The following is a 15,054-nucleotide window of genomic DNA, read 5'->3' on the forward strand; positions in this document are numbered from 1 at the left end:
AATAACCCTGTGACATAGTTCACAACCCTCTGAAGCAGAAAATCTCCAATTTATAATTGAGGAAACTAAGGCAGAAGGAGGCTGAGTGACTCACCCAGGGTCCCACAGTAAATAATTGTCTGAGGATGGATGTGAACTCAAGTCTTCCTGACTCCATGACCAATTTTGGACACCATCCTACTGCACCATCAGATGTCTAGTGGGATGATGAGGATGGCATAAATGAGTAAAATCAAGTAAGCCAATATAAATAAACCCAAGTACATGAAGGGGAGTGATGGTCAATAAATAAATAGCCTGAAATCAAATTGTACAGGGCTTTAAATGTCAGACAGAAGGACCTGTATCTTATTCTAGAGGCAAAAGAGAGCCACTGGACCTTTTCAAGTAAGGGAGTATTAAGCTAAATCAACAAGCATTTATCAAGCCTTACTATCTGCCAGGCAATATGCTAAGTACTAAAAAGTTGGGGGGTTGGGAAGGTATGAGCAAGAGGATGGAGCAACAAAATCTGGCAAATGAAGCATGACTGGTCTGCGCCCTTCTTCAAAATGGAAATTCTGAGAGGAACAAACTGAGAGAAAAGAGGCCTGTGTTTTACAAACATCAATTTGACAACTGTGAAGGATGTATTGGAGAAGGGAAAGACTAGTTAAAGGAAGGAGAATTAGAAGAACATTGATAAGGTATGGTGAAAGGAACAGTGAAAGGACAAAGGGAAATAGATGTGAAAGATGTCATGGAAGTAGAATGAGTAAGGTTTGGCAAGGATTGAATAGTGAGGGAAGGAAAGGAAGAGAAAAAGAGAGACAAAGAGAGAGAGACAGAGAGAGACAGAGAGAGAGAGAAGAAAGAAGAAAAGAATATAGAGGAAAAAATAGATAAAGAGGATCTGGGACAAAATCTTGAGAGACACCCCATGGTTAGAAGTTGGGACATGGATCATGAGTCTGAGAAGCAGAGCCATTGGAGAACTGTGTTACAAAGACCCAAGAAAGAGAGAATATCCAGGAAAAGGGTATGGTCAACAGTGTTGAATAAGGATCTAGAAAGATGAGGACTGAAAAAAGGCCTTTGGATTTGGCAATTAAGAGGTCACTGGTGAACTTGGAATGAGCAGTTTCAGTAAAGTGATGAGATTAGAAGCCATATTGCAAGAAGTGAGAACTGAATAAAAGGAGTTCAAAAAAATGGAGACAAATGAGAATATCCTGATTTTATTGGGGGGGGGGGGGTGGAGTTTGGTCTAAAAAGTTAGAGATGTTAGAAAATAAGTTGAGGGGATAATGGGGTCAAGTCCAAGGTTTTATTGTTGTTTCTGCTGCTGTTTTATTTTTTAAAAATGGATTGGGTAGGGTTGACCTAAATGATTCCTGAAGTCTGTTTTAATTCTAAGAGTCTGTAGTTGTTATGCTGCTTATTACTATAAAACTAAATGAATTTTAAAAGATTTAACAATTAAAATTTTTAAAAAAATTAAAGCAATTTATCTTCAATGTTAGCAATTGATGAAACACTTTTGTTCTCTTTTGCATTGTGTGTAGGTTAGTTACATATTTTCAATGAAAATCTCCCTCCCCACTCTCCACCTAACCTTTACCCTAATTCTACTAATTCTTCAAGTCCCAATTCAAATGCTACTTTTCTCATAAAGTCCTCAGAGAAGCAGACTGGCATGGTGGATAGAGTGTTTAACTAGGCATCAGGAAGACCTGTGTCTCTTAACATTTCTTAGCACTGCAGCTTTTGAGCAAGTCTTTTAAACTCTATGAGACTTTTCACTTTCTCATCCAAACTCTGAGAAAAGGTCATCTTTTATATTACAAAGAGTTAATTCATCTGTAAAATAGGGATAAGAATTTCAGTAGTACCTACCTCATAGAGTCATTGTGAGGTTCAAAGGAGATAATGTGTGTTTTAATTATATATTATATCATTAATATTATTTTATGGTAAATATAACTATATTTCAAAATAAATAGAAGTAATCATAATATATTACACATTAATTATATATCCATATATAACATATATATATATAATGGCATGAGGTTATATATAGTATATGTGTAATCATATAAGTGTATATGTATGTGTGTATATATATATATATAGATATCCACATACAGACATATATACCTATAATGCTTTGCAAACTTTAAAGTACTGCACAAACACCATTATCACCCTCCCTTTTCTCACCAATTAGAAATAATCTTGCTCCTTGGGACTCTCATAACCAATCTGTACTGACATTTGGAATCCCATCACCTACTGAAATCATCGGAAATTCTCTTACCAAGCAAGCTGGCTCAGCTTTTGATGCTAAATACCTTCTCATCTCCTGCAGTTGCCTCTCCCCTCTGATTATAGAACTGGAGGGTTGAGCAATAAACTATCTCAAAGCCTTCCTCATGGAGGATTCAGTATTTTCCAGACAACTTTTTTTTTTCCATCCAGTGGCTCTGATTGGTTTTAAGATTCCATGAACATCATGCCCTTGGTACCCTCCCTCACTCCCCTACATTTCAGCTTCCTTTTTGTGTATTGTCTTCCCATATTAGACTGTAAGCTCTTTGAGGGCAGGGACTGTCTTTCTTCTTATTATTTGTATCCCTGGTGCTTAGCACAACGCCAGGATCATAGTAGGAGCTTAATGAATGTTTACTGAATTGAATTGAATTGAACCTCCATACAAAATCTTACCCAAGACATATAGTCCTGACTGGTCTATCACATGCAAAACTCTTCCATTCTTCCTCTATCAGCAAGTCTTGAAGCCTAATGTGGTCAGTTGACACTTTCCCTATTTCATTAGTGATTTTAACTGTGTATATTTTGTTTCTCCTACAAGCATGTAAGATATTTGAGATCAGGGGTACCCTCTACACTCCTATATATCTCATAAAAATTAGAACAGGATCTCAGGGCATGTAGTAACAAATACTTGTAGATTCATTTCTTCATCCTCAGTTTTGAAGAAGATCAATGACATCACAATATTGGAGTAAAATAGTAGGTGATTGATGATGTCCTGACTTTTGAATGAATTAGATTTAAGTGGGGCAGAGTTGCACAAAATTGTCAGCCTAAATCTCTTTTTGAGAATCATTGAAGTTTAGTGGAAGGACAAAAGTCAAGATGACCAGCAATGCCCTAGAGCTTTATATTGCTATATTCTCTCCTTCAGTTAATTTCATATTAACTCCTGTGGTTCAATTATCATGTCTGTGTAATTCTCTCCCAAATCTACATATCCAGTCAATAATATCTCCCACGTATTCTGTTCCCAAATTACCAACTACCTACCGAATATGTCTTCTGCATGTCTTGAAAGCATCTCAACTTCAATGTATCCAAAATAACTCATCTTTTTTTCTCCAAAAACCCATTACTCCTTCAAACTTCTCCATTTCTGTTCATGGGATCTCCATTCTTCCTGAAACTTAGGTTTGCAACCTTGGAGTCAGCTTTGACTCTTCCCTCTCCTACAACCCCAAAATGCCATCAGTTGCCAGTACTTGTCTGCAATTGTTGCTTCCATGTCCTTTCTCCTCAATCTCCTCTTAATTCTCTACATTCTTGCTTCTGATCTCATCATTCAGCTGGAACTTATATCTCCAAAGTTACCTATGACTCGTTAATCACCAAATATAATGACTTGTTCTCAGTTTTCATCCTTCATGACCTCTCTGTAGCCTTAAATGTTGTCATCCACCCTCTTCTCCAAGTTTTCATGATACTGCTTTCTCTTGTTGTCTTCCTCTCTGTCTGCTCTTTCTTAGTCTCCTTTACTGGATCTTCATCCAAGTCATGATCACTAGCTGTAAGTGTCCCCCTAGGCTTTATCCTGACCACTCATATATTTACCCTCTCTATTTTGCTTGGTGATCTCACAAGCTCCCATGGATTCAATCACTATTTCTAAGCAGATGATCCTCAGATCTATTTATTGAGCCTTAACTTCTCACCTGACCTCCAGTCTTCTATCTCCAACCTCCTATTGGACTCTAACTGGATATCTCATAGACATCGTAAATTCAACACGTTCACAACTTTACTCATTACCCTTCTCCCCAAACCTTCTTCTTTTTCCAACTTTTCTATCACTGTCAAGGGTACTCTCATCCTCCCAGTTAACCAGGTTTACAAATTAGGTGTCATACTCAACTCTTTACTTTCTTTCATTGCTTATATTAAATCAATTGTCAAGTCCTGCCCTTTTTACCTTCCTAACATTTTTCAGCTACTCCTCCTTCCCTCCTCTGACACTGCCATCTTCCTGGTGCAGACTTTTATCACTTCATACTCACACTATTAGAGTAGCCTTCTGGTTCATCTCCCTGCTTCAAGTTCATTCCCATTCCAGTACATCCACCATTCAGTTGCCAAATTCATATACTTAAAGTGCAAGTTTGACCAAGTTAACCCACCCTACCCCCCCAAATCATTCAACTCTGTGATTTCCTATTACCTTCAGGATCAAATATAAAATCCTCTGTTTGAATTTTCAACTCCTTCATAACATTACCCCTTTCCATTCTACTTATACCTGTTCCTTTCCATATATTTTGGGATCCAGTGACAATATTTTCTTTGCTGTTCCTCAGATAAGACACTCCATTTCCCAACTGTGCATTTTCACTGGTTCTCCCCCGTGCTGGAATTCTGGATCCACATCTCCACCCATTGGTTTCCCTGGCTTCCTTTAAGTTTGAGCTAAAATCTCACCTTCTACAAAAAGCCATGGAATTGGGCATCCTCCTTTATCCCCCTTAGTGCCTTTCTTCTATGATCATCTCCAATTTATCCTGTATGTATCTTATTTGTATATATCTGTTTATATATCATTTCCCCATTAGACTGTGAGCTCCTTGAAAGCAGGGAATGCCTTTTGCCTTTCTTTGCATCCTGAGCACTTAGCCCATTGCCTAGCACATGGTAGGCAATTAAAAAAATGGTTGTTGACTAGATTTGCCAGTTGTACCTTCACAACGTTTCTTCTATCCATTTTCTTTTCTCTATTCACACAGCCTTTTCCTTAGTTTTTGTTCTTATCATCTCTCATTGATAGCTTCCTAATTAGTCTCCCTACTCCCAATTTCTCCCCTCTCTAATCTGTCTTTCACAGTTAACAAAAATGATTTTCTGACCTCATTAATCCTCTATTTAAAAGCTTTCAGAGATATCTTATTGCCTCTAGGATTAATTACAAACAATTTGGCATTTAAAGTCTTTTATAATCTGGTTTCAGCCTACTTTACAGACAGATTTCACATCACTACTCTTCACACACTTTGTTAGCCCATTTTTTCTTATAGTCAGAAGATCTGGATTTGAATCCAGGCTCTGTCACTTCCTAATTGTGTGACTATGGGCAAATCACTTCACCTTCTCTGAGTCCAAAATTCCTCAACTATAAAATGAGGGTCACAACATATACGAATACTATTTCTTAATGGTGTTGGGAGAAAAACCTTTTGCTAACCTTAGAGTATAATAAAAATTGTATTTATTGATTTGATCATTATAAGGAAAAATAATTTTCAACAACTGGACAGGACGAAAATAAGATAAAACCTGGACATCTTCTCACCATGATACTTGCATTAGAGCCATCATTGTTACTGCTGTCCTGCCAGAACCTTTAACTATTCCTCTTGTATGTTGAGTTCTGATAGTTGGACCTTCTGCCTTATCTCTTAGGAACCAACGCTCCACATCACTGCCACTTTCCAGTTATATGTCTACCATGCAGCTGCCTGGACCTGCTCCCTTCAAGCTCCTCTTATATGCTTCTTCTTCTCTTAGATTATAAAATCTTCATGATTAGGGACTATCTTTTTTTTCCCTTGTATTTGTATCTCCAGTATTCTAGCCACTATGCTACCAGGTATATCTGTAATAGCAACCACTAAAGAAATTTTCTACCTAGGGTTAGATCAGTAATGCTTTGAGACAACAAGGGATGCAGTCATAGACTTGGGATCTCAGAGCTCATATGGACCAATACCTGGAAAGGAATCTTTTTTATAGCATCCACTATGACAAGGTTTCTAGTGATGATGGCAAATTCATAAACATTTAAGGTAGTTGACTCCACTTTTGGACAGATCTAATTGTTAAGAAGTTTGTGTTTTTGTTTTGCTCATAAGGAGTCTATATCTGACTTTCTATAGTTTATGGGATGAGAGATTTTAGACAGGAAATGAACTTATAGGTCATTGAATGCAGTAATCACCCTCCCCCAGTTTTATAGATAAGAAAATTGAAGCACAGAGACATTAAGAAAATTGCCCAGGGACACACAGCAGGAAAGTGTCTGAGGCAGAATTGGAAGTCTTTCCAACTCCAAGGTCAGCGCCCTATCTACGTGGCCATGGCTTTGCTGAGTTATAATCTCTGGAGCCAAACAGAACAAGCCGAATCTCTCTGCCACTTCACACCCATTCAAATAATTGAAAGACAGAGATTCTATCTCTCCTAAGTCTTCTCTTCCATAGCCTTAACATCTCCAATTTCTTTCACTGTTCAAGTCTCCTTGTCTGGCTTTGTCTTCTTCAGAAGCTGATCCAGGTTGTCAGTATAGTTCCACCTGCTTGGGAGAATTTCCCTAGATCTGAAAGCTGCCACCCCAAGCCTTCAATTTTAACAGACCAGAGCTATCCTTTGGGACAGGAGACAGATCACTGTTCCATGTCTGGACTGAGGTCTAATGATGCCTTCTCCAGACCCCTTCAGTTCTCTTCCTTACTGACCTCTAGGTATCTCTCCCTACTCCATGCCAGCAACTTCATCAGAGGATCAAGTGCTCTTGGACAGAAGCCCTGATGAGAGTCGCTACCTGGGGACTTAACAAAGATGCTGCCTGGAGCTTCATGCTGCGGGTAAACTAAGAATTCAATTCCTAAATCCTTCTAGCTTCAGGCCAATCCACCCCCAGACAAAGACAAGGCATGGAGCTTAGTGCTACAGGTCACTCCTTTATGCCCACTCCTATATGTTGAAAGGTCAACTCCTATATGCCCCTGGCTTCAGCCAGTCCACTCTGAGTCACCCATATCCCATCTCTCACCAAGGGCAGAGGATGTGTTCTCCTATTACCCAGCTTCCTTCAACCCCCATTCCAGTGTCAAACATCCCTCACTGTCGAGGCCTCTGCCAGGCTGTGGCCCTTGGAATATATCAGACTGTCAGGAGGTGAGAGAGATGCAGACTGGGTGGCACGGTGATCCAACAGAACAAGACCCTCAGAACGCAGCCTTCCTTTAGAGGCCCTTCACTTTCAAACCCCCTCACTGAAGAGCGCTGGAGTGACAGGAAACATTTTCCAAACCTCCTAATATCAGTTCCAGATGTTCACAGTCATTCCAGTGTGCACTTCACCCTGTAAAACACATTTCCCTCTCCCGCTCCCTCCCTCTGCCTCTCTCCAAGCTTAGAGCCTGAGTCTCCTATGACATCACTCTGTGGCTGGTCCAACAGCAGGCAGACAGAGAGGGCCCCATGTGCCTTCAAAAAAAGGGCTCTGATCTGCTCCAAAGCTGTCGCGCACGGAGCTATGAGTAATTTCCACAAGTTTTAATAAACAGTTTGGATGGAATTGCTCCACCATCATCTTCTCTGCCGCCCGCCTGATGTGTTGAAACTGTGGCTTATTTCTCACACAAGTTCACCTCTGGAGCAGCCCTATTAACTTCAGATGGTCTCAAGATGGGGACCCAAGAATGTGTCCTTTAAGATCGAATAGAAACCTGAGGGTTGTGAGAGTAGCGGGCTATGTGTATGAGTAGGGGGAAGCAAGGAAAAGAAAAGAGAAGAGATTGCTCTTGAAGCCGAGCTTATTTTCTTTGCTCCCCCTGAGCTGGGCCTGATGCTCAGTAGTGAACAGGCAAGGCCAACAGACTCATCATGCCTGCTGTAACTTCAAGAGAGAGAGAAACATCATTGGCAAGCCAGGGGAAAGAGCAAAGTTTCCCAGATGCCAGGAGAAAAAGGGGGCCGGGACCTGGGCCATTGACCAGATCCAGATGCTACTACCTTCCATAGCATGGGTGATGTTGTAAAAGAGAAAATTGGTTTGCCTTGAAGGAAGTAGACCTGGTTGCCTTGAACTCATCAGCCCTGCCTGCAGACAAGCTCGAGTTAGGAATCCCCATGTGGAAGAGAGGGGCCTGTGATTCAAAAGGAAAAAAAGGAAACAAGCTGATTGAAAATTCCAGAAAGAGAGACCCAGGAGGGAGGCAAAGAGGGTTTGGGAGAGAATCCTGGACTGGCAGTCGAGACACCTGGGTAATCATTCGGATTCTGCCACAAGCTCATTGTATGACCTTGAATAAGTAGATTCTTGGGATGATTCTGTTACAGGCTGAAAACTGGAAGGGATCTCAGAGGCCTCTGATCTAATCCCCTGATTTTAAAGATTAGGATGCTGAGGCCCAGGGCGGTTAAATGACTTGCCCAAAGCCTTACAGGTAGTAAGTAGTGGAGTCAGCATCTGAACCCAGGTCTTCTTCTGTCACATCTGATTTTTTTTCATGTTCTTTCAGATTTTGTTTTCTCATCTGTAAAATGAGGGGGTAGACTAGATAATCTAGCATTTCTTTTTTACTCGAAGATTACATGAATCCTTCAAAGGTATAATAAAAAAAAATAAGCATTTGGCCCTAAGGCTGTATGTTTCATTAGAAAAGCCCACCCCAGGGCCAGAAAGGAAGACAGCTTCCATCCCCCATCTATTCTATTCCACATAAGTGGCCATCTGCTTTCTCCTGTCCCTCTGGCGATGCATATGATACCACTTCACTTGAGATCCATCTGTGTCCTGTGTCTCCTTTGAGGGTGTGACCTAGTGGCTCCTCTGGGCTCCAACCCTTATCATACCCCCAAGCTCCCAGAGCAACCCATCTGCCTCCCAGCTAACCTTTAGCAAAATTAAGCACCTCTCTACCCAACCTTTTTACCCTCATTCAGTGAAGAATGCCTTACCACCCTAGACTAAGAGTTCAAAGATGCCATTCCTTCGGATTCTTCGGGTGAGGAAACATGGAAGAACCCAAGGTCCAAGGGCTGTTTTTCATATGGGTGACAGATGATTAGTACACAGGCAAAAAAAAAATCATCATTACTAACAAGAACCATTTCTGGTCAAAACAACGGGAACGTGACAACTCTTCAGCTCAGGTTTGGTTTCCCATTCAACCCTTGAAACAAGCACAAGGTCTCCTCTAGAAGAACAGAGAGGGGTTGAATGAGGGGGTGGGAATTGGGGGGGTGGAGGCAGGGAGGGGACAGCATTTTAGCAGCCAATTCAATAGGGTGTCAAACAGATGGCAACCATAAATTTAAAAAAAAAAGAGGAAAAAAAAGAATAAATAAATAATGCCAGTGCTGCTCTAGGGCTGCCCGGCAGAAATCAGAGAGATCAAAGGAGAAACCCCATGTTTTCCTGCTCTGGCCTCACCTGACCAAATGTGTGAGCAATCTGGAATCTCTGCCCAAAACAAGCTCTTTTGCTTGTTATTTTGTTTTCTTTCTCCTTTTTTTTTCCTTTCTCTTTCCCTCTTTCTCCATTTCTTCCTCTCCTCTTTCTCTTCCTCCTCTCCTTTTTACCCTTCCCCCTGCTTTGGCTCTCCCTTCTTTCAAATTAATTACTCGAATAATGATGAAGCAACAAGTGTGTACAAGTCACCATACAAGGTACTGAGGACACAAAGACAAGAACAGAACAGTCTCCTATCTTCCAACAACTTACAGTACACTGGAAGATATCATTTGCATGTCACATATTAAAAAATAATTTGAAAGGAGAGAAGGAATTCTCAGAAGGGGGATCAGAGAAAGCTTTGGGGAGGAAGCACCATCTGAACTGATCCTTGAAACAAAAAAGGATGCTGAAAAGTGGAGATAAAAACTGAGTGCATCCTAGGCATTGGGGACTTCTATTGCAAATACTGTACCCAGAAGTAGGAGAAAGACTGTTGAATCCAGGGAACTCAGCCCAGTCTGGTTGAAACATAAAGAATCTGAAGGGGAGTGACAGAAAATAAGCCTAGAAAGATACTAGATTGTAATGAGCTGAAGAGTTTTAATTTTATTCTAGAAACAATAGGGAATGTTTTAAACAAGGGTATGGTATGGCCATCCCTGTGCTTAGAAAGATTATTTTGGTACCTATGTGGAAGATAGATTGAAGAGGGGAAAGATTAGAAGGAGTGAAGCCAATTAGAAAGTGATTAAAATAGAGTAGGCAAGAGTTGATGAGGCCCTGAACTAGGGTGGTGGCCATGGGAGTGGAGAGAAAAAGACTGATGTGAGCAATGTTGTTGAGTTAGAAATGACAACTAATTGGAAATGTGGGCCTAAAGGCAAGAGAACAGTCAATGAAGACTTCACTTATGCACCTGGGTGACTCAGAGCATGGTAGTGCTATCTCTTTCTGTTTTCTTTCTTTTTCTCCCCCTCTCTCTTTTCCTTTCCCTCTCTTCTTTTCTGTCTCCCTTACCCTCACTGTCACTGTTCTCTCATGAAGTAATTATCTATATTGTCAGCACTGTAGTCATGCCGGAGAAAAATAGAATAATCAGCTTATATTTGGTGGGACGGGGATAAATAGATGGGGCAAAGGGAATTTTTTTTTCAGGGTTGGAGCTCCAAAGCATTTATTATTTTCTCTATTTCTGCTGTTCCAATTATCTGTGATCCTCTCACCCCCTACCTCATTGTCAATCAATCCATTTTTATAGTACTACTACATATAATGTGCCAAGAATTCTACTAGGTCCTAGTGAGGTAGGGAATTAAGATATGCATGATCCTTTCCTTGCCTGCTAGGTACTCAGAATGTAGCTAAAAAGAAAAGTCATGATATTAAATAGCAATTCAAGACAACAAAACAGAAAATGGCACAAGGAAGAGTATGATTGCTAACTAAATGATACTGAAAGCAAAAGGTATGAATTTGGAGAAGGAAGAGATCATTTTAGGCTAGCCTGCCTAAGACAGTAGGGAGATAATATCAGGGAGAAGATGAGACTCAGTTTCTCCTTTACTCTTTTCTTTTATAGGTCTTCCTTTAACATTGACTTGTTGCCTACAAGTCAATAGTGCCATTTTGTTGTCCCATTTTTCACATTCCTGAACAGACTGAGTGGAGAAAGAAGGTATGGGAAAAGGAGGAGGAGGAGGAGAGGGGGAAGAAAAAGAAAGTGAGAGAGGAAATAAGACTGAGGGAGAAAGAGACAGAGACAGAAATATGAAGAGGCAGAGAGACACAGGGAGAGAGTCAGAGACAGAAGAAAGGATAGACTTTAAAAGAATAACAGACTCAAATACAGCAGAACAAATGCCAACTCCCAGTTACAACTCTGGGATAGGATTGCTTGGTGGAAGCAATACAGACATAAGTCTGCTCTTTACTAGCCAATTCCACTTAACAATCTTCATGATCTGGGTGTACCCATTGCCAGCCAAATTGGCCTTCAATAGCATCCTTGCTCTGGGCTCTATGTCCCTCCCTGGCCAATTCCACTTTAAAAACTTCTCTTGACCAGTTTCTTCCCAATCATAGAGGAAGCAATAGAAAAAGAGAGAGAAAGAGACAAAGAGAGAGAGAGAGAGAGAGAGAGAGAGAGAGAGAGAGAGAGAGAGGTGGTAGTTAGAGAGTGAGAAAGAAATCCTTTCCTTTTTTAATAGTGAACTGGTAGAGATGGAACCCCAAAGGCTATCATGGCACAGAACCCTCTTTCATCACATTCAAAGCAGAGTCCAGAGAAGTCTTCAGTACATAAGTGATAGGGGAATGAAAAGAATACCATTACTGCATGGGCAGTGGAAGTTACCAATTGTGCAGATTGGTGGAGGTGGACAAGGCAAATTCCAAGACTACAGTACCATAAGCCCGCATGCAAAGATTTCAACCACCTTCTTAAGTGGCAGATACCAGTTTTTATTTGATTCTAAACAGAGCCAGGGCATTAGGGAAGTAACTGATAGTTGGGATTCAGAGCACAACTATGTATGGCCTATGAGCTAAGAATAGTGTTTGCATTTTAAAATACAACTTTACTATTATTTTTAAATTATAAACATCATTCTTAGTTTGTGGGCCATACAAAAACAATTGACAGGCCACATCTGGCCAGCAGGTCATAATTTGTAAACCCCTGATCTAGTCCAACTCCCTCATATTACTGTTGAGGAAACTGAGGTACACTGTGGTTGTAACTTGCCCCAGGTCACATAGGTAGGAGCAGAAGCAGGCTTTGAATCTGGGTTTTATATTGTTGGTTGTCATCAAAAGCTTATACGCCTCCCCCATTCTATTCTAGATGTCCTCTTTACGCTGGTCCTTTGACGAGATTCTCTCACCTTCCTCAATATTACTTTATGTGTTTTTTTGGTCTTTGGCTAGGCAATGGGGTTAAGTGACTTGCCCAGGGTCACACAGCTAGTAAGCATTATGTGTCTGAGGCCACATTTGAACTCAGGTCCTCCTGAATCCAGGGCCAGTGCTCTATCCACTGCACCACCAAGCTGCCCCCCAATATTATTTTAAAGACAAGTTGTTGTTATTGGTCCCCTATCCTTGCAGTTTTATGGGTGATAAAACATAGGCCAGAGGAGTTTTATCTGTGTTTCAGTCTACCAGTTTCACAGGTGTAGGAAATGCCTTTTGAGATGCCCCTCTTCTAACACTGCATATCACCAGTTGCTTTATATCATAAAATTTCAGAGAGCTAACTGGGTTACCGAGATGCTACATGATCTATCCAGGGTCATACAGTCAGTATGTGTCAAAAGTATGATTCGAACCCAGGTCTTCCTGACTTCTAGCCCAAGTCCCTCACCATTTGTCCATGACATACATCTCTACCTTTAGTATCTGGGTAAAATATACTTAGCACTGTAAAACCCAGATTCAAAACCTGCATCTGCTACTACTACCTGTATGACCTGGGGCAAGTTACAACCACTGTGCACCTTAGTTTCCTCATCTGTAATACAAGGCATTTGGACTAGATCAGGGGTTGACAAACAAAGGCCTGCTGACCAAATATGGCTGTCACTTGTCTTTGTATGGCCCACAAGCTAAGAATGGTATTTATAATTTTAAAATAACAATAAAATTTGTATTTTAAAATGCAAATACTATTTTTAGCTCACAGACCATATAAAAGCAAATGACAGGTCACATTTGGCCAGTAGGTCATAGTTTGCTGACTCCTGGACTCTGTGCTCTCTAAGGTCCCTTCCATTTCTAAAATCTATGAGCTTATGTATTAATCCTCTTATCTTAAGTTTTTCCCCAAAGTTGACATCTTACAACAAGACCTTCATGGCAAGAGAAAAAAATTCCAGTGTTCCCTTGGAGCTTGAACTGGTCTTTGGTTTTCTATTTCTGTTTCTTACCACCCTTCTATGCAGTAACAACATGTAAGCATAAATCATAGCAGCTAAAAGCCCAAGACAAAACAGTAACACATCCCAGATAAAAAAGGAGCAATTGATCTCCTCAACTCTTCAAACCCAGTAAGGTGATACAAATCCTCCAACAGCCTCAGTGAACAGTAGGAACCCTTCTCCACTCAGGGTTTTCTTATGAGCTCATGTTTTATCCTAATGAAAAAATATCCCTAGATATGGCAGCATTGTGCCTGAAGAATATCTACCTACCAGTATAGAGGTCAGTATCTGTGTACTCATCCACCTTCTTGTGCTGAATAACATAGTCTGAGACTTTGGTTCCGATAGCTGGTTGGACATCCACCCACTCAAGGGAGACCACAGTACTGGAAGGTTCTACTCCAGGGGACAGTCGAAGTCTGGAGTGGAGTGAAAGAAGGAAGATTGCTTGGTTGTTGTCCAAGTTGGCATGACCACCCCAAAATACACTGCTCCTCACCCCCCAGGTTCCAGATCAGGCTACTCTGAAGAGTTCCTAGATAAGATAGGTCACTGTCTGAGAAAGCGGAGATGTTGCAGATTCCCTGACTGGTCATCAAGCTGATGCCTTCCTGTTATGTAAAGAAATTTACAATTCTTGGATGAAACAATGCCCAGGCCAAGTTTTGCCCTTGATTTCTCTGACTTCCACTGTACCGCTCCCCCATCCATGTCCCTGCTCCCCCAAGCTCTCAGACTTTCAGTTAAATATTTACTTATTTAAGAATTAACACACAAGGGGAGAGCTAGACTATGGAGATAAACTCCTTTTACAAAGTGAAGAATCCTTCTGCAAAAGGGATTGGTTCAATAGTTGGAGGGCCCCTGCTCTTAATTAGCCTAGGTTTTCTCATATATACATATATACATATATATATACGGGATCACAATTCCATTATTGCTTTGCAAAAAACAATTTTTAAATCATATTTTGGTCAACCTTTTAGTGATAAGCCTTCCCAATATGGAATAACATGAAGTCCATCACCAGATGTGAAATACTGGCCGCCTTGTTGGTTTGTTAGGTGGGCCCTGCCTTAGTCAGTGGTCTGGCTATCAAAAGACCAGAGCTACCTTGGCATTATCATGAGGGATCAGAGCAGGCCTTTATAGGAGGGGAATATGAATTGTTACCTACTAATGCAGCTGCCCATTGAGCCTTCTCTTATAGCCAACAAAACAGAACAAAACAAAACACTTATCCCTATCAGCAACAAGAACTCATTCAGGATATCTGACGGTTGCTGAGCTCCAAGAAGATGCAGTCAAGAAACTAGGCATCAACTTGAGAAACTACATAGTGGTGCCTGATAACAGAAAGATGATTAGGGGTGGGAGAGTTAGGGATGAAGGTCTGAGCATAGACGATCATCGGGAGGATATCAATGGGCTATACTCACACTGGTTGTGGGAGAGGGCTGCAGTTGGGGAGTCCATTTGCATCAAAGGCATTGAGGTCACACCGGCACCAGTCTTCAATCACATCTCCTTTTCCCGAACACCAATAGGAACTCATCAGTGCACTTTTGAAGGCCTAAAGCAGAGGAGAGAAGAGGTGTTGACAATGATGATGATGATGATGATGATGATGATGATGATGATGATGATGAT

The 15,054-nt window shown here is 40.9% G+C and overlaps 1 protein-coding gene across 2 annotated transcripts in view; it reads right to left on the reverse strand.

The window, feature by feature from the left end:
* The window catches only part of LOC114047044 (astrotactin-2), a 1,078,351-nt gene that overhangs the window by 252,006 nt on the left and 811,291 nt on the right, over window positions 1–15,054 (reverse strand). For both annotated transcript variants that reach the window (XM_027867715.1, XM_027867716.1), the window contains 2 exons: window positions 14,844–14,977; window positions 13,675–13,823 (listed from right to left, as the gene is read on the reverse strand). In XM_027867715.1, coding sequence (XP_027723516.1) covers window positions 13,675–13,823; window positions 14,844–14,977 — 283 coding nt within the window. The remainder of the gene's footprint in view (window positions 1–13,674; window positions 13,824–14,843; window positions 14,978–15,054) is intronic.

The sequence above is a fragment of the Vombatus ursinus genome, unplaced genomic scaffold, assembly GCF_900497805.2.
Source record: "Vombatus ursinus unplaced genomic scaffold, bare-nosed wombat genome assembly UNPS02014786.1, whole genome shotgun sequence".
Classification (NCBI taxonomy): domain Eukaryota; kingdom Metazoa; phylum Chordata; class Mammalia; order Diprotodontia; family Vombatidae; genus Vombatus; species Vombatus ursinus.